Raw genomic sequence first — 21618 nt, forward strand, 5'->3', positions numbered from 1 at the left:
AGGGCTTGGAAAAGCACCAGGGTTGCTGCAGGGAGTCTCCAATGCTCTTTGGGGTGCTGTTCCTCCCCAGCGACATGGATTCCCATTGGCTCCCTCTGCCCACAATTTGTGTTGTGGGGCTGTGGGAGCAATGCTCCTGCATCCCTCCCCAGCCTGACTGTCCCCTACTGGCCTCCAGCCGTGAATTTTCAGGCCGACCTGGCAGATCTGACTTGTGAGATAGAGATCAAGCAGAAGCTGATTGATGAGCTGGAGAACAGCCAGCGACGCCTGCAGACCCTCAAGCACCAGTATGAGGAGAAGCTGATCCTGCTGCAGAACAAGATTCGGGACACACAGCTGGAGCGGGACCGTGTGCTGCAGAACCTCAGTGAGAATCACCTTCCCTGTGGGATCTTACCCCTGCAGCATCAGGTCCCAGTCCCCAGACCTGCCCAGCTGACTCGGAGCCAAAGCATCTACCTTCTGCATGTAACGCTGGCTCTGGTTGAGTTTTGCCATCCCCTTGCCTCTGTGTGAGCTTCTGGGACCCCCGGGACCCTGCTTGTCTTGCCATAGAAGTGGGACTAGTCAGCTGAATTGCTCCCAGTCCTGCTGTGCTGGAGAGGTGGCTGGAAAGAATGACAAAAGAAGGCAAAGCTTTTTCCAGCCTTGAACACAACTTCATGTGGTGTGGGAACACTTGGGGAAACTGAGGTGCTGAGGGGCACATGAAGACCCCAAAGACCTAGCAGTGTAGCTGATCCCTACACAGCAGGGCAGGATCACCCGTGCACATGGCTGTAGGTCTAGATCTGCAGCTTCTTAGCCCAGCGACTGCTGTAACCCACTGTCTCCACCCTGCACTGAGCCCTAACCCATCTCTTCAGTGGATGCCTCCAGACAGGGACCCAGGCTGTGATAGGGCCAGAGCAGAGGGCTGAGGGTGGGGCCTGGTGGGATGGGGAGGGAGCAATGCCCAGTGCCTCCAGGCAAGGTGTGTAGGTACCAGAGGAGCCCAGGGAAGGGGGGGTGGGCAGCAGGCATGACCATCACCAGGCGCCTCCTTGCTCTCCCAGGCACCATGGAGTGTTACACGGAGGAAAAAGCCAACAAGATCAAAGCAGACTATGAGAAGCGGCTGAAGGAGATGAACCGGGACCTGCAGAAGCTCCAAGCAGCCCAAAAGGAGCATGCTCGCCTGCTCAAGAACCAGTCCCGCTATGAGCGGGAGCTGAGGAAGCTGCAGGCAGAGGTGGCCGAGATGAAGAAGGCAAAGGTACCTGGACATGCTAAGGCAGGGAGGGCATCCCCTGGTCAAGTCTGGCTCCCTGCTCAAAGTGATGTTTTCCACTGCTGGTGGCAAGTGCAGGACATCTGTCTGGTGGGTGGTGCCCTGGGACAGTTGGGTGTCTGCATTGACACACAGTACCTTCCCTTTCCAGGTTGCACTGATGAAGCAGATGCGGGAGGAGCAGCAGCGGAGGCGGCTGGCAGAGACGAAGAGGAATCGGGAGATAGCGCAGCTCAAGAAGGAGCAGCGCCGGCAGGAGGTGGGAGGCCAGCGCACCCATGTGCTGCTGGGCATCCCTGTGTGGGGGGGGAACTGGGCTGGAAGTTTGTCCTGCTTTGGCACTCTGGGGTGCCCATAAATATCAGTTGGTGAAACTCAGAGCCCTGCTGCACCTGTGGCCTTGCCAGGGGCTGTGCAACCCCAGCAGACCACACCCGGCTGAATCACTCCGAGAGGTTTCCCATAGCTCCCAGTGTGGTTGTGGGGGATGCTGTGAGCTCCCCACCGTGCTTGGGGGGCAATGTGCCATCAGGGCCAGCCTCGAGGCTGGAAATCTGCTTGCTATTAAAATCAAGAGTGAGACTGTTCATGCCAAAGTTTGGCGGTGGGAGCCCTGGGACTGTGGCCATCAGTGGGCTGTCTGGGCACGACCCCAGGGGTCTCTCCCTCTCGTGCAGTTTCAGATCCGGGCTCTGGAGTCTCAGAAGCGGCAGCAGGAAATAGTGCTGCGGAGGAAAACCCAGGAGGTGAGGTGTGGCGGGGGGCGGGGGGGGGGGGGCGGGCGTTGCCTCCACATAGCCCCCATGGGGGTCCTGGCCCCAGTGCTTTGCTCAGACCCTGTCCTCCAGACAGTACCAGCTCTGGGAGCAAGTTTTCCAAAACTGTGAGGATTTTTATGGCTCAGTAACCAAGTGGGCGACAGTTGCAGGCAGCAGAGGAATTGCCCATCTCCTGGGGCAGTTGAGCCTGGCAGCAGGTGGTGGGCTATGAGGGAGAAGGGGGAAACCCATGAGGCACAAATGGACCTGGGGCTTGAGGTCTCCAGAGCTTGGTCCCATTCTGGACTTGGAGGTGACAGCAACAGGTTTGGGCCAGGGATGCCTGTCTGACACCCTCTTCTTCACCTCTCCTTTACCCCTCCTCTGGGCAGGTCTCAGCGCTTCGCCGTCTTGCCAAGCCCATGTCAGACCGGGTCGCAGGCAGGACAAGCCAGAAGCCAGCCATGCTGGACTCGGGTGCGGAGGTCTCGGCCAGCACTACCTCCTCTGAGCCAGAGTCTGGCGCTCGCTCAGTCTCCAGCATCGTGCGCCAGTGGAACAGGAAAATCAACAACTTCTTGGGAGACCCCTCGTCCTCCATGAATGGGGCTCGGCCTGCCAGGTCAGAGCGGGGGCTGTGTGGATGGGTGATGAGTCATCCCAGGACTTACATGTCTGCCTTTTGGCTGGTGGCGGAGGTGGAGGCCAGCTTCTTACTGTGCATTTGACCCACATTAAACCACTGACCCAGTGACAAGCTGATAGGCTGTGCTAGCAGTGTGTGACTGACTGTCACGTGGGCTTGAGCCCGGTGCTGGCCTTCCGCAAGTGTTAAAGGCCGCAGCACAAACACTGCTGGATGCATCTGTTGTCCCTCTCTTTGCTAAGGGGTGATGGAGAAGTTGGGCAATCAAGAAACAATGCAGATGCCTCCTCCACTCCTGGCCAGCCAGAGGCCAGGCATCCTTTTGGGACAAACACAGTCTGCCAGGCATGGTCCAGCTAGTTGCCCATGTTCCTCTTTTCCCCTCTGGCTGTAGGAAGAAGTTCCCCAAGAAGGGGACAAGCCAGACCTTCAGCAAAGCTGCCCGCCTCAAGTGGCAATCACTGGAACGGCGCATCTTCGACATTGTCATGCAGAGGATGACCATCGTCAACCTGGAGGCTGACATGGAGCGTCTCATCAAGGTGACCACAGCATTGGGGACAGAGAGGGTTGGGTGATGTGTGTGGGGTGGAGGGACAGGGAGTGCCAATCCCCGTATCTTCTCCCCCAGAAACGCGAAGAGCTGGCGCTGCTGCAGGAAGCATTGCTGGGCAAGAGGGCAAAACTGCAGGCAGAGAGCCCCAAGGAGCAGAAGGGGCTGCAGGAGCTGAACGAGGAGATCGAGGTGCTGGGGGCTAACATTGACTACATCAACGACAGCATTTCCGACTGCCAGGCCACCATCATGCAGATCGAGGAGACCAAGGTGGGCAGCTGGACTGGGCCCAGCTGGCAGGGAGAGAGAAGAAGAATCCCTGGGAGGTGAGGGTGTCCTTGGGCACAGCCAGGCTGGGCATCCCAGAGTCCTCCTCTGAGTCATGTCACATGCTTGGTGGGGCTGCACCCACACAATCACTTCTCATTAGGTGGTTAATTGTGGAGGAGAGTGCTGTCAGGTCCTTGCACGTCCATGGACAGGCTGCTAGTGTCCTATGCCTCACTGCCCTGGGATTATAGGGAAGCTGCAGCCCCTGTCCTGCCCATGGGGTTGGTCGTCACTTGTCCCCGTGGGAGCTTCATGTGCTGGAAGTGCCCTGGGGAGCACTGGCTTTTTTTACAGCAGAAACCCTGTAGGTTTTAATGTCTGGTTTTGATACTGGGCGTGCTGCAGAGGTGCTGTGCAGCTCCTGGCTCCCCTTTAGTGCCTGCAGCCTGGGCTGGAGGCTGTAAGCTGTCCCTGGCTTGTCCCCAGCTGTCACTTAGATTGGCAGGGAATGAAGGGCTGTTGTTAATTCACACTAGCCTTTGGGTTGGTGACCTGATCTGCTGTGGATTCGGGTGAGGCTGGTGTCTGCAGATTAGTGTCTTATTAAGTGCTAGCACCAGGATTTCTGTAACCATACAGAAGCCCTTCAGGTTGTGCTGGCCATCTCTGTGGCTGGACCTGCCCAGTAGCCACTTGGGCAGACTGAAGAGAGCAAGTATTGGGTGCTAGTAGGGCAATGGAGGTGCTGTGCTGACCACCAAGGCTGTTCTGCCCATCCCATGCCCGGCGGCACGGCTCCCCCACTGTATCCAACACCCATCCCTCCATATTTCAGGAGGAGCTGGACTCCACGGACACCTCGGTAGTAATCAGCTCTTGCTCCCTGGCCGAAGCCCGGCTCCTGTTGGACAACTTCCTGAAGGCCTCCATCGACAAGGTGCGGGGCCAAGCTGGGACCTAGATGCATGACAGGATTTCTTGCAGCTGGGGAGGGGAGCAGCATGCCAGGGTGGGGACCTGGTGGTGGGGATCTGAGGCCCCCGCCTGAGGCCCGGCATGGCTGTCCTTCCCCAGGGGCTGCAGGTGGCACAGAAGGAGGCCCAGATCCGCCTGCTGGAGGGGCGCCTGCGGCAGACAGACATGACTGGCTCCTCGCAGAACCACGCCATCCTGGATGCCCTGCGCGAGAAGGCTGAGTCGCACCCTGAGCTGCAGGCCCTGATCCACAATGTCCAGCAAGGTGGGACCCGGGGCAGGCACATCCTTGGGCCAGGCATGCTGCCTGTGGGGTGAGGTGTCCACCCCTGCCAGCCCCCCAAGAAGCACCTGGAGGTGCCATGTCTGGGACCAGCATGCCCAGGGCTGTGCCGGGGGTGATGCTGGGTGCTCCAGCAGGGATGAAGACCAGGTCCTCTGCCACAACTGCCTGGGCTGCCCCCTCCACTGCGCGGTTCTGATGGGCATGATGGGGTCCCCTCTGCACTGCTGATGGGATGTCTCCCTCCTTCACAGAGAACGGCTACACTAGCACAGACGAGGAGGTCTCAGAGTTTAGCATGGCTTCAGATGGGAGGTGAGCACCCAGCCCGACCCTGCCTGAGCTGGTGGTGGCTGGGGAGGCCAGGGGTGTGGGGCAGAATGTTTGGTGCCACCCATGGGACCTTGCAGGTGGACGTGGATGAACAAAGCCCCACCTCAGCCCTGTGGTGCCCAGTCGTTTGGGAGGGAAACAAAGATGCTTAGACATCAGCAGGGAGTGAAGACTAGGTCATCCCTTGGGGAAAGGGTGCTGGGAAGCAAGGGGTGACCCAAGGAGTCTGGTGGGCCAGTGGCAACTGGCTCTCTGAAAGGAGTTTGGGACTGAAGATCCATCTTTGCTCTCTTCTTCTTGCAGCGTCTCCCAGTCTTTCACCATGAAGGGCTCAGCAAGCCAGGATGACTTCAAATTCAAGGTTAGTTGGCTTTTCTGTGTAGCCCTGTCACAGGGAATGGGAGGAGGGATGGGGGGGCATGTTGTTCAGTGATGCTTCAAGCCTCTGCTTCTGTAGTCTTGACCCTTGGAGTGCCAGGCTTGGCGCAAGGCAGTGTGGCTGGTCTGTGGGTGGGGAGAACCAAGGCAGTGTGCCTTGCTCTAGGCAAGGGGGGACCAAGACCTCCTGGTGCTGTGATCCTCTGAAGCACCAAGAACTTGGGAAACACCCACCACATTAGACGATACTGTCCAGATGGTCCCTGTGCAGTGCTGCATCCACTGTGGGCAAAGGTGGAGGAAAGCGTCTGTTGCTTGCACAGGCTGTCACATTTGCTTAGAGTGTGGAGAGCCAGCACTGTGGTGGGCATCGAGCACAATATGGGGAGATGTCAGCCTCCTGTGGCCAGAGAGCATGAGTTCTTCCACCCACCAGCTCTCTGCTCCCGCTGTCCCCCTGGTGCTGCCTGTGCCTAAGCCCTCTGCCTTGCTCTAGGGAGAGCCCAAGCTCTCAGGGCAAATGAAGGCAGTGTCAGCTGAGTGTCTAGGACCCACGCTGGATGTCTCCACCAAGAACATCACCAAGTCCTTGGCATCCCTCATGGAGATCAAAGAAGATGGGATCAGCTTCTCCACCCGAGACCCCTATTACAAGGAGAAAGTGTCACGTACGATCAGCCTGCCCACACGAGGAAGCACCTTGTGAGCACGGGGTGATGTGTCTCTGGGCATTGGGAGGCTCATGGAAGCATGGGCCAGCAGGTGGGAAGCTGTGCCCTGGCTGTGGAGTTGCAGAGTGGTGAGGGTGACCCCAGTCCTGCCAGGCTTGTCTGCAGCAAGCAGTGGTGGATTTCTCCAGTGGGACTTGGATACATGTCTAGGAATATGTCGGTATTCTCTACAGACAGAGAAAAGGGTATTCCAGGAGGAGGGAAAGAAAGGTGTGTGTGCAAGGGTCCCTGACTCGCTGCTTTTGGGTTATCAGCCTTCTTGAAGGCTTCTTGGGTTGCCAAAAGCTTCCACACTCATGGGATGACTTGAGGCATTCTCTGATCTTGTGATTATGACTCCAGGGCAGCCCAACTTCTCTGCTTGCTCAGCTGGGGAAGGGCATGGGTGTTCAGCATGGAGGGATCCCAGCAGAGGGAGTAGACACCCACTGTGCTCTGTTTCACTTGCTTTAGTCCCAGGCAATCCCGTGGCTCAGACACTTCTCCTCTGACAAGGAGGAAATCCTATGACCGTGGGCAACCTGCCAGGTAAGCTTGGGAGCTGGAGAAGTGGTGACATGGGCAGGGAGAGGCTGGGTGGCCCAGACAGGTGGGGAGAGATGCTGGCTGGACCAGCTCTTGCTGGGCCCTGATGTGCCAGACAGCTGCCAAGGTGAGCAGTTCCCAAGTCACGTGTCCCTCTAATCCTTCCTGGCTCAGGCCTCCAGATGTTGGCTTCACCCCTCCCTCATCCCCACCCACCCGTCCACGCAACGATCGCAATGTCTTCTCTCGTCTCACCAGCAACCAGAGCCAGGGGTCTGCCTTGGATAAGTAAGTCCTGGTGGGTCGGGAGTGTCTGAGTGAGGGGGACCCACACCCATAACAGCAAATGGCACGTACCAGGTCCCGTGGTGGGGTGTAGGAACCTGGGTTGGCTCCCGCCAGCATGCTGCTACCATTTTGACTCCCTGCTCCTCTCCATGAGGGAGCAGATGCTGTGCAGGGGCCATGCTGGACCCTTGCCCTGTTCTGCCTGTTGTGTGTGCCCTCTGAGCTGGCCACTCACAGGAGCTCGCAGTCCTGGCCTCTGGCTAAGCCCTGCTTGGAGACAGGGCAGTGCCAGACTTGGACCACTGGAAAAGGCTATGGAGCAGGAGGGGGTGAGGTGGGATGGGGGCTCACAGGAAGGTGACAGACAAACGCTGCTCCAGCCTCCCCCTGCAGCAGGATGGGTAGCTGTCCTCAACTCAGAGCATTGCTTAGCAGCGCTGATATTCCCTGATGGAGACCTGCTGTCTGATCCTTACATACCCTCCCGCTTCTTTGCTCTCTCCCCTGGTTTTCCACATGTTTCTCTTTCTCCCTCTCTCCCATCCTCCTTCTCTCTGTCCTACACTGGCTTGGATGCAATAACAGTCCTCCATCTCTGACTCCTTTGCTGCCTCTTCTAGTCTGAGTTTTCTCTCCCATAATCCTGCTAATTTTCTGCCCCTAGGTCTGATGACAGCGATTCCTCTGTCTCGGAGGTGCTGAGGTATAGACAACTTTCTATTTATTATCCCTTCCTTTTCTGCTCTTCTGTCTGTCTCACAAGTCTGCTCTCCCTTGTCCCTGCATGCTCCACCTGCACCTTGCTGCTCTTCCCCACCTCCCAGCTTGTGTGTGCTGTCCCCTCTTGGCATGCCACCTCCAGTGTCTGATGCTGTCTCTTTGATTGTGAATTTGAGCTGTTCCTGCTCTGATTAGCCCTTGGAAATGTGGTTCTGGGCTCACCTATGGACACTGGCTTGTTTGGGGTGACAGCATGTTCTCCTCCATTTCTGATGGGTTCTTGTCAGCATGATACCACTGTGTCCTATCCTGTCCCAGCTCTCCAGCAGGACAGTGTGATGCTGGGGAAGGGGGCAGGCAACCCTGGGCACTCCCAGTGTGTCCTTCTTGCAAGCATCTTCCAGGAAAATATCTCCAGGTGCTCCCTACACCTGGTTGTGCTTCCCCAGTGCTGGGTTGTGGGTAGGTAGATCTCTTTGCCAAAGAAACCAAGTCAGGTTGTGGTGCAGAGCTCAGCCTTGGGGTTAAGGTCCTCCTGGGCTTGTCCCACTGCATCCTCCTGCCTACAGAGGTTTCCCAGCAAGAGGGCCACCTTTTCCCCATTCTTTAGGAACATCAGCCCTCCAGCACCCTCACATTGCCCATGCCCTGAGTTCCCACAGGCACCCAGTCACTGGGGAAGTGGCACCAGATGAGTATGTGCTGTGCAGTCAGGCAGCAATGCAAGGTCCATCAATAACTTCTCACCCTGGGGAGCCAGGAGTTCCATTCAGATTCAGTATCAGCTGGAGACCGGTAGAAACACTAGGGGTCAGGGGAGGGCTGTTCCTTTTGAGTTTGTACATGCAGCTGCTAACTGAGAAAGAAAGATCACATGCATGTGATTTCCAAACCCAAATTAATGAGCCTCATGACTAATGTAAACCTTATGTGGCCTCGGGGCTGCCCTTCTGCAGCCCTGTGCCTCGGTTTCTCTGCCTGTAAGAGGGGACTAGAGCAACGCAGGGCCCCACAGCCGCAGGGAGGCTGTGCTTTGGGATGCCAGCTGGGAAGGGCTGTTGGTGGCCATGCACACTAGGGTCCAGCAGCAGGTGCCCCTTGGAAGACGGTTTGGCAGGGACAGGTCCTCCTGCCCAGAGCCAGCAGTGGGTGCAGGGCTTCCACAGCCACTGCAACAGGAATGCTGGGTGCAAATGCCAGTGCTGTCCTTTGTTGCTCTTGTGGTCTTGGGTAAAAGAGCAAGGCCCTGTCTCCAAATGTCACCAGCCACAGGCTGACAGCCTCCAGGGAACTGGGGTGCTGGATATTGGTACCCTGAAATATTTATCTCAGCAGAGCTTCAGGCTGGAGAAGGTGCAGTTTGTCCCAGACTGACCTGGGGAACTGATGAGCTGGGTATCCTGGCTCCATGGGTCTCTGCTGGCCAGGCATGAGAGGTTCGGCAGGAGACCAGCAGTCACTGGCCAGCCCCCGCTTTCCCCATCTCTAGATTTGCTGGGACAGAGGTAGTAGGCAGGGGCTGCTCCTGGGGAGATTCCCGGGGTTTTCATTAAGACCTTGGCTCAGACATGCCAGGTTCAGATGGAGGGGCTCATTGCGCTGCCAGACTTGGGGTGAGACAGCTCTTGCTCTCCTGTGCTCCTGGGACTGTGTAGCGCGGTGCCTTTCCACACACACCCCACCATGCTTGTTCTTTCTTTCCCACCCAAGGGGCATCATTAACCCAGTGGGTGGCACCAAGAATGCCCGGACAGCCCCGCTACAGTGTGTCTCTGTGGCAGAAGGACACACCAAGCCTGTGCTCTGCCTGGATGCCACCGATGAGCTGCTTTTCACTGGGTCCAAAGGTGTGTAATGGACAGAGGATGGGGCAGTTGCTGGCCTGCAGATGCTATGGGAGCAGGTCAGCACAAGGGAGTGCATGAAGTGCCAGACACCATGGGGATGGTTCCTTCTGGGCCTCTTTCCTGTCCTTGGTGTTGAGCCTTGCCCTGCACTGCCCTGGTGCTGGGGCTGGCTGGCTCCTTTCCTCTGGTCCTGTGGGTAGGGGGAGGCAATGATCTGAAGGGATACTGCCCCCAAGTCCTTGCGGGGAGACACCCATCCCCCACGAAGTCTGACACTCCTGGGCATGTTCTTCCTCCCACAGACAGGAGCTGCAAAATGTGGAACCTGGTGACAGGCCAAGAAATTGCTTCCCTCAAGGGTCACCCAAACAACGTAGTTTCCATCAAGTACTGCAGCCACACGGGGCTGGTGTTCACTGTATCCACGTCGTACATCAAAGTGTGGGACATCCGGGACTCAGCCCGGTGCATCCGCACCCTCACGTACGTGACAGGCAGGAGCAGCTGTGGGGGACCCTGGGCATTCTGGGCATCTCTGGCTCTGCAGAAGCCAGTCCCAGGACCTCCTTGGGTTGAGGACAGGGCCAAATGCCAGCTGCTTTAGTGCCAGTTTGCAGTGCTGCATCCTTCGGGAACAGGGAGGCTGGGAGAGAGCTTGGGTTGAGGGGACCCGTGGGAACCTCCTGCAGCAAAGACTCAGGGTAAAGAGCTTTGAAGAAATTTGTGGCCACTTCTGGGGGTGGACAAGGCAGCCAGCAGCTCTGTAGAGGAGGCACAGGCCCTAACAGCATCATGGCAGAGTAAATCGCAGGCTCTCCAGTGGGAAACTCAGGTCTTTATGAGGAGTTTGAGGACCAGAAAGGAGCATGGGACAGGCTTTAGCTGTGGTCTGCTGGTCTGGAGCAGGACTCGAATGTTAGGAGAGTATGGCAGGCCAGGGTTTCCAGCTCACTCCAGCATAGAGTTCCTTTCTCTATCCAGCCTCAGCTCATATATCTTGGCCTGAAGGTGCTTCTCCCTTGATGCAGAGGCCAAATACCGCTGCTTCCCTGTGCTGACTGCCAGCACTAGCCAGTTCTTCCTGCAGGAAGCAAAGAGGAATGGGAGGGGAGAAGAGCAGCTCTCAAATGAAAAGCAGGGCAGGATGCTCCATGTCTCACACCTGGCATCCGTGGCTCCCTCTGCAAGCAGGGCACTGGCCTCAGGGTCAGAGGTGTTTTTGATCCCATTGTGGCCAGAGAGATGGTGATAACTTCAGGGCTTTTCTGGGACCCACCTGGAGCCAACAGCCCCATGCAGTTCCTCAGTGGGGACTTGGTGGCTCTGATCTCTGCTCATCTTCCACCCCGACCTCTCCCTCCCTTAGATCTTCTGGACAGGTGATCTCTGGGGATGCATGTGCTGGGACCACCACCCGCACTGTCACCAGTGTGCAGGGGGAGCACCAGATCAACCAGATTGCTCTCAACCCCACTGGCACCATGCTCTACGCTGCTACTGGTAACTCCGTCCGCATCTGGGAGCTAAGCAGGTGAGGGGGTAGCACTAGGGTGAGCACGACAGCTGACAGATGCCAAGTGGACACTGGCTGCTCAGAGGGGCCTGAAATTACTTCCTCCCCTTACCCCTGGGAAAGTGAAAGCCTTTTTAGCAGTGGAAGTTGCCTGGAATAAGGACTTTCAGGACCCATTCCTAAAGGACCCAAGGGGGTGATGAGCAGCAATGGAGCTACTTGGGGTGGGAGATTTGTCTGTGAGCTGGGCAGAGCTTAGGAGAAGGAGAAAGACTGTGGGATGAGGAGCAGTACCCCCCTGGTTTTGCCCTTGCCCCCCTCCCTGCCGGATGGGCACTGGGCTTCTGACCTGTTGCTGCAGCCTGAGCTCAGTAGGCAGAGGCTTCGAGACTGCCTTCCTCCCCGGCATCACTAGGAAGAGGGCCGTTCCCAAAAGGGAACAACCCCTAATGTAGGGCTCCAGGGTTGTGGGTGTGCCTGCCTGGGAGAGCCCCTTGGAGGAACTTCAGCACCCAGGAAGGGGCTGGCTGATCCATGTTGTTGAACTCAGGTTGCAGCCCATCGGGAAGCTGAGTGGCCACATCGGGCCTGTGATGTGTCTCACGGTAAACCAGACGGCAAGCAACCATGACCTGGTGGTGACAGGCTCCAAAGATCACTATGTCAAGGTATTCTCCTTGGAGAGCAGAGCTCTGTGTCCCATAGGGAAGCCCAGATGTTGGCAACCCCTAAGGTCTCTCCTCTGCTCCTGAGACCTGAGCCCAGATTCTGTTTTCACCTCTGCATTAGAGGTTTTTGCATTATATCCTCACCCCAAATCTTGCCTTTTGCTTGGCCCACAGTACAAATGCACGTTTGGAGTAGATTTGCATTTCTGTCATCCCCTGGGCTCTGTTGCTGGTACTCGCATGTGACTGACCCAGATCAGCAGCTTGCACTGTTCTGCTCAGTTGTCCTCCCCAATACAGATGCTTGTTCACAGCTTCAGCAGAGCAGGAGCTTGCCTCTTCCTTTTAGGTTTTTGCTGGGTTTCAGCAGGTTGAATTGGAACGGGCACCAGGGGAGCTGAAGAGGGATGGTGAGATGATGCAGGAGGTGGGATCCCGCTCTTCTGACAGGTGCAAGCTGTTAGCTTGGCTCATGGAGGTGTGTGAAGGCTCACCATGAGTAAAATACAGCAGAATGGGGTCTTTCTCTGGTGGCAGACCTCCCCTGATGGTGGCAGGATGCCTGGAGAGACCTCGGCCCCAAAAAAGCCTCCAGTGGCCAATGCCCACTCCCCTTTCTAGCATCACTCCGGGTGTGCTGAGCCTAGAGGGTGATGGCCAAGTTTCCAAATGAGGATCAACGCTGTTTCCAGTGCCATCTGGGGTCTTTCACCACTGTTTTTCTCTCAGGTGTTTGAGATTACTGAGGGCATGGTGGGCAATACTGGCCCCACTCACAACTTTGAGCCCCCTCACTACGATGGCATCGAGTGCCTGGCCATCCAGGGAGACATCCTCTTCAGCGGCTCCAGGGACAACGGCATAAAGAAGTGGGATCTGGAGCAGCGGGAGCTTACCCAGGTCTGGAGGAGAGCATAAAGCACAGGTCCTCGGGGTGACATGGGGCACAGGAGTATTGCTGCTGGAGAACTGGGGGGAACCTTTGTTTAGGGAACTGGTGCCAATGTCCAGCACTGAGCTAACCAGGGAGGGCACTCCCATTCCTGGGAATGTGGCAGTGCACGTGTGAGGTGGCTTTGTGCCCCCATAAGTCTGTGCTGTAGGGCCCAGCTCCCCCTGACCACACACAGCAGTTGCAGTGCTGTGTGTTTTGTTCACCTCTCAAGACAGGATTGTTGTCTCCTGCCTGGGGGAGAAATCAAGCCATGACTTTTTGGATCCATCCCCTTGACCTCCTAACTTTGAACCACTAGCCCCACGGTCCAGATGAGCCCTGGGGTGGCAGTAAGGATCTGAGCCTGCCAGGGTGGGTGCATAAGGCTGCTGATGGTGCTGCAGATGACGAGGTTGGTCATGATCTCTGCTCTGTGCCTGAACCTACAGCAAATCCCCAATGCCCACAAAGACTGGGTCTGTGCCCTGGCCTTCATCCCCGGCCGTCCCATGGTGCTGAGTGCTTGCCGAGGAGGCATGATCAAAGTTTGGAACGTGGACACCTTCACCCCAGTGGGGGAGATCAAAGGGCACGACAGCCCCATCAATGCTATCTGCACCAACTCAAAGCACATCTTCACCGCCTCCAGGTGAGCCCCAGGCTTTCTGCTCCCCAGAGCCCCTGGGAGGTGGGAGACCCCTGGGTTGAACTGTCACCCCAGGCCTGGGTGGGTTTGTGCTGAGTGGACAGGGAGCAGGGAGGGAGGGAAGGGGGGCGTCTCACAGCTTTCTAGTCCCTCCACTCCTTCATCTCATCTTGCCCACCTCAGCCTGCCCCATGACACGGCCTGCCCACTGCAGTGCCAAGAGTCATTCCCTCAGCCATCCCCTGCCCGTGCTCCAGTGACACCCTGGGTTATCGCCCACGCAGAGACCCCTCTCCCCCGGGGCTGGGCACCCTCTGCTGCTCTTGGGGAGTGCTTTGGCAGCAAGACTCTGATATCCTCTTTTCGACCATGTCCCTTTTCTCCCTTCCTTTTTCTCTGTCTCTCTCTGTCTCTCCACCTCCCCACCTCGCATCTGTGCCACAGTGACTGCCGGGTAAAGTTATGGAATTACGTGCCTGGGCTCACCCCTTGCCTTCCACGACGCGTCCTTGCCATAAAGGGCCGTGCTACTAGTCTGCCTTGACCCTCCTGCTCTTTCTGACTCTTGCTCATGCACTCTTCTTCCGTCTTTTCTTTCCTCTTCTTTTTCTCTTCTTCCATCTTTTCTTTCCTCTTCTCTTTTTCTCCATCTCTTTCTCCCTCTGTCTTTCTCTCTGTTGCTTGCTTCTGCTCCTCTTTCTTTCTCTCTGGTCTGAGCTGCTTCTTCACGGTATGAAACTATTTTGCGTTTTTTCCCCACTTGATAAATCTTTGCTAGAAGTGACTTTCCCCTTTGTCTCAGCCATGTGCTCCTGCGTTGATTTGGTTTGCCCTTTTTTTTTTTCCCATCCCCCTCACCCCTTGCCAAGCATCCACATCTACTGTGGCAACTCCGTGGAAGCCACAGCCTGCCTGCACCCTTGCATGGATGGTGGGGCGGGAGTCAGCAGCCATCCCCGAAGCAGCCTATGCCCTGGGGAGTCCAAGCACAGCAGGTCCCTGTGGTATCACTGCTTTGACCCAGTTAGAGCTCATTGAAGGGGTGCAGGAGTCCTGTTGTCAGGGTCAGCCCTGGAGGTCACCATTTCCCTTTGTCCCCATCTGCTGCCTGTGGGATGAGCTGGAGGCTGAGCCCCATTGGGCCTGTCTGCTCCCCAGAATGGATTGGGCAACCTCCTGCCAAGAGAAAAGGGCCTGGAAGTGTTGTGGGCTGCATGCTGCCATGGGCTGAGGGTGGGAGCGTTTCTCCTTGCAGTGCCTCTCTGCAGCTCTGCAGGGCTCCTCCGGAGCCCCTGGGTCACGCTGTCCCTCTCACCTTTGTTTCTCAGCGACTTCACAGTGAAGCTCTGGAGTGGAAGGCGGTTACCCGTGGGGTCAAACTAGGAACTGCAAGAAGACTGGAAGACATGACAGGTCAGGGTACCTCTCCCTTGCTGTCGAGACCTGGTCATCTACAGGAGCTCAGCCGGGGATAGGGATTTCTTTGTGCCTGACCCAACGGGGTGGACCATGTCCCATCTGGTACTGTAAGCACTGTCAGCTCCTGTGAGGAGGCAGCTCTGTGGGACACTGTCAGCTCCACCTTCCCTCCTGCTGAGGTTTCTTGATGGTTTTCCAGTGACCAGGCAATCCTTCATCTGTCTTCTTACCTACCCTGCTGTAATGCCTGCTGGGACTTGTGGGGCTCAGAGCTCCCTTGGCTCCTTCTCAGAGACATCCAGTTCCCTCCTGCCACCATGCACTCACGTGGCCTTCGCCGTGATGTGCTGCTCCTGTCCCTGCTGGCTCCTGGGCTGATTCCTGCAGTCTTTCTCCACAGCCACGAGGACATTTGGTGTCTGCTGGCCAGGACCACAGCATAGAGAGGCTGCTTCTCGGGAGATGTTACTTGTGGGACAGCCTCTCTGCTGTGGGGGGTCTGCAGAAGGATTTCCAGGTAGTCCCATCATTGCCCATCCTCTGTCTACCTGTCCCCAGCAGCTGGAGGTGTGCACCTCTGAGCTCCTTTGCCATGTCCCAGCTCCGCAGGCGTGGCCAGCCTGGGAGGATCTCCATCAGGCAACATCCAGACAAACCTACTGCAATTCCCTTCGACATTCTTCAAACTCCAGTCATAAAGTCAGCTGACCCATGGCTCTTGAGCTCTTTCCCGTGTGCCCACCCTGCTTTGCAGTGGGGAAGGGATGCTTAGTCCTGCTCGTGACACCTTGTCCCTCAGCAGGGGTTTTGTGGTGGATTCCTGCAGCATGTTAACCCCTTGAGATGGAGAAATGAAGCAAGAACAGAGGTTACAGAACAAAGAAGCCAAGGCTGGATTTGTCACCCCCACCCCTGTGGCCCATCTCATTTTGCCGTTACTGGGAGCTGGAAGTTGTAAATCCTTCCCCCAGGCTGCTTTCAGCTCTTTACCTGGGAGGGGGATAGCTCAGTTTTGGCCCATCAGCCCCCATGGATCTGGGAGCCAGAGAGGGCCCAGCGAGGTGTGGAGCAGCTGGAGGATGGGCCAGGTTGGAGCCAGCTGTGCCAGGGGCAGGGTGAGGAAGGGGTTGCACACACTGGTCTTACACAAGTTCCCTGATTGACCCCATGCCTGAAGGACAATCCTGCAGTGGATGATCTTGCACAGTCTAATCTCCATGAAAGGCCGGAGGCTCCATCCAGGAGTGTTTCCCCAAGGATGCAGCTTCTCCAGGCTCCCTCCTCCCTCTCCTCCTGTTCAAGGTCTCACACTAGAGCTTTTCTCCATCTCTCCTGTAGCTCGCTGGACCAGCCCCTGCTCTGTGCTGCCCTGGGCTAGGCAGGGCTTCTCATGGGATGGCCAAGGAGACCCCAGGATCGGTGCTTTTGCCTCACATGCTCTTGCTTCCCCTCTGTCACAGAAGAAGCAGCATTTGAACTCATTTAAGGATTTTTCCACATGGTCCCACAAGCACTGAACTGCGATCTTGGAGGCCAGGGGCTCCAGGACCTGCCCCATAAAGCACAGACTGTTTTCCCTCTGCTTTCTCTAACCATGGTAACTTGTGTACTAGCCCCAGATCATTTGCCACCAGCCCTTGTTAAAACTATTCTCGGTGGAGTGTGGAAATTCGTCTGCATCCTGAAAGACAGGTTCATGTCTATTGATTTGAAGGGGGAGGGGGGGATGACACTGAACGACAGGGATGTGACACAGCTGGGGAGATGGATGGACAGATGGACATGAACACACGCATCCTACTGGCTTGCCTTGGAGGAGAGTGTGATGGCGTGTGTGGCTGTGACCCTGCCCAGGACAGTGACTGGTCCCTTGTGATCAGCTGACCCTGCACAGCATGGGACCAGCAGCTCTGTTGAGGCAAAGACCCCTCCTGCTGCAGCTGGAGGAGAAGTGGTGTTAGTGCCAGCAGCTCTGGGCTGTGCGCTTTGCTGGTCTGGATGGGGCAAACAGAAATGCACAGGGCACCATGGCCATCAAAGTAATGCACAGTTGTGGGGGGTGGAGGTGTTACCCTCCAAACCTGTCTTGAAGAGGGTTTCCCGGCTCGTTCCTCAGCCAGTTTAACCTTTGCTTGGCTGGAGGCAGGGGCAGGATAGGGGCCTGTGTGTGTTTGACTGTCTAGACAGACGTACCATGTGCATCGGCGTCTGCACCAAGATCTGCCAGTGCATGACTTCTCCCTGGTCCCTTCTCAAGTTGGTGAAGGGACCTGCTCTTGGGGGACTTGGGGTCAGACTGCCTTGGCTTTCGCCACCAGTTTCTTCCTGTGTGTAGGCTGCAAGTGCCTGCTTCGTTTCCTAGAGCTGAGTGGCCAATCCTGGATGATGCTGAGCATCCACCTTGCTGCTACATCCAGCAGTGTGTTGCAGGGGCTTCAAGCCTTTCACAGCCTGCAAGTGGAGAGAGCTGGGTGCTCCCCCTAGGAGAGGGAGGTCTTTGAAGCGAGGGGTGACTGATCACATAGGGGTGGTGGGTGGGGGTGGTGTGTGTGTCTTTCTTACTATCTGTGTGGGTTGATATTTCCTATGGAGGAGAGCAACGGTGCAAGCTGGGTGCTCTCGTCATTGGGTTTCATTTTGGAGATGGGGTGGAGAGTTTGTGATGTTACCTTTTTATCTTAATTACTGTTATTGTTATGGTTTTAACACTTGAATTCATCCTGGGGACATGTGGGCTCACTCCCACCTCGCTGTATGTCTGAGCCATGCCTCCTGTCCCTCTCCCTGCCTCCTCCTGGGCAGCGCAGAAGGACCAGCATCCTCCTCCCCACTGTGCTCACAGCTTTCACTTTTGCAGTGGGATCCCCCAGCTGAATTGCAACACTGAGATTTTGTTCCTGTTGCTCATGGGATGCTTGGCATCGTTGCTGTTAGTTATTGGGTTGATTTGCAGCCTGGAACTGGTCCCTCTTGTCCCTTTGAAGCATGGAAAGGGACTTCTGAAAGGCTCAGCTCAGCCTGTATTCCTGCCTCTGCTCTCACAGATACTCCCTGCAGGTGCAGTGAAGCCCTTCTTGTCCATGCGAAGCACACTGCTGGAATGGGCTGGTCCTAGTCCCCATTTTCCAGAGCCTGCTGTAATTTGGTGGTAGCCTCGAGCAGCAGGGAACTGGTGCTGTAAAAGTCCGTGGGCAGGGTGGAGGCAATCTGTGAGAGAAGCTGACTCATGTTGTGATGTTTGATTTTTTTCACTCCCAAAACACAGTTGAATCTAGGTTCTGTTCCAGGCACTGAACATAAACTAGGGTAGCCCTGGAGTCCTCAGGTTACCCTCTAGTCCGAGCTGGGGAGCCAACACAGGGCTGTACCCCATTCCTCTTGCACAATGGAGTTTGGGAAGGGGCTTGCAGCTCTGAGCTACAGTCAGTTGAGGGGGGGGGGGGGGGGGAGTTACCCCAAACACTAAAGCACAAGGTCCCAACGTGCAGGTGGTCTAGCAAAGGTGGCCCCTTGGACTCTGGTCCTTCAGAACTCAGATTGGGGCCATGGGCTTGGACAACAAAAGTAGAGGTGGGCCTAGGGGGAGGGCTGTTTTTTTACTGGAGGAAGCAAGTGAGCTGTTTCATCCTTTTGCACTGTGCTGGGGTGCTCCCCTGGGTCTCGGGGCTTGCACTGCTTGCATAGCTGAAGTCCATCTTGTAGTTTCTGAGTCTCTCTACCAGCCTGTCTATTGCAGGAACAGTTTGGAGCTGCCTTTGCACTGTGCGCCTCGCTTTCCTTTGCCCTTGAGTACTTTGATTTGTGTTGAGGGTGTTATGATGCCTGCAGTCCAGGGAGGTCTGTCCTTTCTTTCCTCAAATTGCTGGGTGATGCTTTTTTCCCTGGGCCCTAACTCTTGCTCTATGGGTCTCTTCCCTCCAGCACAAAGGGCCAGCTCCAGCCTCTGCTGAGGGTGTAGGTGCTGCCCCAGAGTTAAGCTTTGCACACAGTGGGTGGAGATGACTCAGAAGTCCAAAAGCACTGGGCCCTCAAACCACTGTGAGCCCTCCCAGGAAGCCTGGACAGTGCCCCCTCCCTGGCACCCACAGCTCTTATGGCAGAAAAGGACAGGCTGGTGGTGCATCTCTCAGTCTGGCCGCCTGCAAGGAGCTGGAGCATCAGGGTCCTGTCCCCCCAGGTGTGTTGTTCCTCCCCAGCACCTCTGAGCACAGATGCTTTGGGGTCTCAGACGCTGCCTCCTGCCTTGATACTGCAGAACCAGTGCCTGCTCTCCAGGGTGCTCTCCTGCTGTCCCTATCCCTGTCCTTCCCCTGTCCCATGCTGGATGGGGTCCAAGTACAATGCCTGCAGAGCACAGGGCTCCCACTTGCTTTTCAGCAAGCTCACTGCTTTGCTCTGTCCTGCAGGCTACACCCCCTCCCTGAGCCCCCTGCACCTTTCTGGTGGGGGGAAGGGAACTCCTGGCCCTGGCCCCTCCATCTGCTGTATCAAGCTCCAGCTGTAACTGGGAGGGAGCCCTGTACAGCCCCAACCCTGCCAGGCCCTGGCCTGGCCTCCTGGGCCTTGCCCCCAGAAAAGCACAGCCCTGCGCCTTCCTCCTGCTCCCAGGAGCTTGTCCCCTCATCTGTAACAGCTCTGTCCCTGGCACCTGCCAGCTGTTCCACATCCCCCGTGTCCTGGGACCACCCAGTACCTTCAGGTCCAGCCCTGCAGCAGGGCTTGGGCAGCTGCAGCATTGTGTTGCCTGCTCCATCACCTCTTGCTGCTGCACAAGTATTGCAAATAGCGGGTGCCTTTTCTTGGTCAGAGTTGTTTTCTAGAGGCCATCTCTTGTGAAGGCTTTTTTTTTTTTCCCCTCTGCTGGGTAATGCAGCCCAGCCCACTGGTTTGAATTTGTTAGAGAACAAGGCATGTACATATATTTTATACCTCGATGTGTTCCTGTAAATAGTGTAAGTTATTTTGGTCTCAAGCTGTACATGTTTTTTCAATGGCTGTGTTTGTTCCTTGCGTTTTTGTCTTCATGAATAAAATATACTGAGATGAAGTGATTCAGGAGTGATGACTTTGAAGAGAACACAGCCAGGAACTGCCTGTGCCCATCCTGGTGCATCTGGCAAAGGGGCTGGGGGACAGACTGGGTGAACTGATGCGGCCGCAGCCCTTCTGGCCCTACCTGCGGTGTGTTGCAAGGTAACTTGCATCCTTACAGGCGCCGAGTCCTTGGGCGGACAGGGTATTGCGCTGGGGGAAACTGACGGGGCTGAGGCAGAGGCAATGCCGGCCCAGCCGGGCTGGCTCTGGCCCCCTCGCCTGGCGCAGAGCCAGAAAGGTCCAACCGGGCCGTCCCAGGCCAGAGGGGTGGGCAGCCCCGCGGCACCGCACCGCCGGCCGGCGGCCCCCAGGTCCCCAGGCTGGCAGCGCCCCGGGGCTGCGGGGGGGGAGCTGCGAGCAGGGGTCCGGGTGCCCCCCGCCCGCGGTGGCTGCCGACCCCCTGCCCGCTCGCACCCCCTCGGGGCAGCCGGCTCTGCCGGGGCCGGGGGTCGGGAGAGCAGGGGCGCGCTGCCGGGGAGCGGGCCGGGCCGCCGGCAGGTGGCAGCCCCGGCTGCGGGACCGCGGCCCCGGCGCTCGGCGGAGCTGCTGGGGCTGGGGGCTGCAGTGCCCCCCCCGGGGGGCCGGGCAGGGATGCTGGGGTGGGGGATGTAGGGCGGGGGGCGGGAACGACGAGACCGTGGTGCCAGCGCGTGGTGCCCGCCGGGCGCCTAGAGGCGACTGATGCCGGCACCAGCCTGTGTCCCCCAAGACGATGGGCAGCCAACCTGCCCCAGCCCCAGCTGCAGGGCGGGGAGGGGGGCAGCGAGCCGTACCCCAACCCGCAAGGCGGGGCCTCAGCCCCAGCCCCAGCAGCCTCCACTTTCTCTTTCCCAGCCAGCCAGCACTGGTTAAACTGGTCGGACAGAGCAGCTGAGCAGGGAGCTGCCAGCCATGGGCTGTGCCCGCACAGACCACCCCGGATGCGGTTCCTCCCAGCACACACCCTGCTCCACGCGTGGGGCACCCCACAGCCTGCTGTGCTGCCACAGGGTGAGAGCTGGGCGGCCTCCCGGCCATGGGCTCAAAACACACCTTGAAGTGCTTGTCCCAGGAGCGGAGAGCCAGTCCTGAGACTGGCCCATCTGGCTGTAACCATGAGGGCTGGTGGTGCCCAGAGCCATACCAGTCCCCAGCACCGTGTCCCGTGTCACCCTCAGCCTGTGTCATGGCTTATTTCCGTGTAAGCCTCCATACCGACAGCCACACCATGTCGCTGCCAGCACAAACAGGATCTGTGGGGCAATGAATGTGGGCCAAATTACTCCTGGCAGGACAGGTGAATTCAGCAGCATCCCCCACCCCCACCCCCACCTGGTGTCCCAGCCACTCACTGCACCAAAGACACTTTTTCTTGCTAGCCCTTGTGTCACCAGCTCGCTCCAAACTCACGGCCACCTTTTTCTCACTGCAGTAAGACACCAAGCCTGTGATGGCAGCACTCTGTGCCATGCTCCCCATATGCCTGAAGGTGCCCTGGGAGCTCGGACCAGTAGCAAGGGGAGAGCAGGGGCACATTTCCTGGGAGCCGCCGGCTCTGTCGATGAGATTGTGGCAGCCCTCTGCCACCCATCCTAAGGATCAAGGAGGAGTTGCCCTGAACCCATCAGTGCCATGACTGTGCCTCAACAGCAGAGGGTCCTTTGGGCACCATCCAGCAGCTTGCTGCTGCCCTGTAGCTCTGGGGAGGGCATGGGGATGCCCTGGGAGAGGCTTATGCTCTCCCATGCTCCCGGCACAGTGTCTCAGCATCTCCAGGGAGTG

The 21618-nt window shown here is 57.4% G+C and overlaps 1 protein-coding gene across 2 annotated transcripts in view; it reads left to right on the forward strand.

Annotated features, from left to right (window-relative positions):
* Nucleotides 1–19814, forward strand: part of KIF21B (kinesin family member 21B) — a 44175-nt gene extending 24361 nt beyond the window's left edge. The window contains exons 14-35 of one of the 2 annotated variants that reach the window (XM_056361419.1): nucleotides 179–370; nucleotides 1059–1258; nucleotides 1425–1532; nucleotides 1951–2019; nucleotides 2424–2653; nucleotides 3072–3219; nucleotides 3309–3503; nucleotides 4339–4440; nucleotides 4578–4743; nucleotides 5016–5076; nucleotides 5398–5455; nucleotides 5969–6174; nucleotides 6657–6731; nucleotides 6903–7016; nucleotides 7681–7719; nucleotides 9447–9583; nucleotides 9886–10066; nucleotides 10950–11114; nucleotides 11647–11764; nucleotides 12494–12664; nucleotides 13148–13347; nucleotides 14673–19814. In XM_056361419.1, the coding sequence (XP_056217394.1) occupies nucleotides 179–370; nucleotides 1059–1258; nucleotides 1425–1532; nucleotides 1951–2019; nucleotides 2424–2653; nucleotides 3072–3219; nucleotides 3309–3503; nucleotides 4339–4440; nucleotides 4578–4743; nucleotides 5016–5076; nucleotides 5398–5455; nucleotides 5969–6174; nucleotides 6657–6731; nucleotides 6903–7016; nucleotides 7681–7719; nucleotides 9447–9583; nucleotides 9886–10066; nucleotides 10950–11114; nucleotides 11647–11764; nucleotides 12494–12664; nucleotides 13148–13347; nucleotides 14673–14727 (2990 nt within the window). In that variant the 3' untranslated portion in view covers nucleotides 14728–19814. The remainder of the gene's footprint in view (nucleotides 1–178; nucleotides 371–1058; nucleotides 1259–1424; nucleotides 1533–1950; nucleotides 2020–2423; nucleotides 2654–3071; nucleotides 3220–3308; nucleotides 3504–4338; nucleotides 4441–4577; nucleotides 4744–5015; nucleotides 5077–5397; nucleotides 5456–5968; nucleotides 6175–6656; nucleotides 6732–6902; nucleotides 7017–7680; nucleotides 7720–9446; nucleotides 9584–9885; nucleotides 10067–10949; nucleotides 11115–11646; nucleotides 11765–12493; nucleotides 12665–13147; nucleotides 13348–14672) is intronic. The other variant, XM_056361420.1, reaches the window with a different exon arrangement.
* Nucleotides 19815–21618: the final 1804 nt, after the last annotated feature.

This window comes from Falco biarmicus, chromosome 16, assembly GCF_023638135.1.
Source record: "Falco biarmicus isolate bFalBia1 chromosome 16, bFalBia1.pri, whole genome shotgun sequence".
NCBI lineage: Eukaryota > Metazoa > Chordata > Aves > Falconiformes > Falconidae > Falco > Falco biarmicus.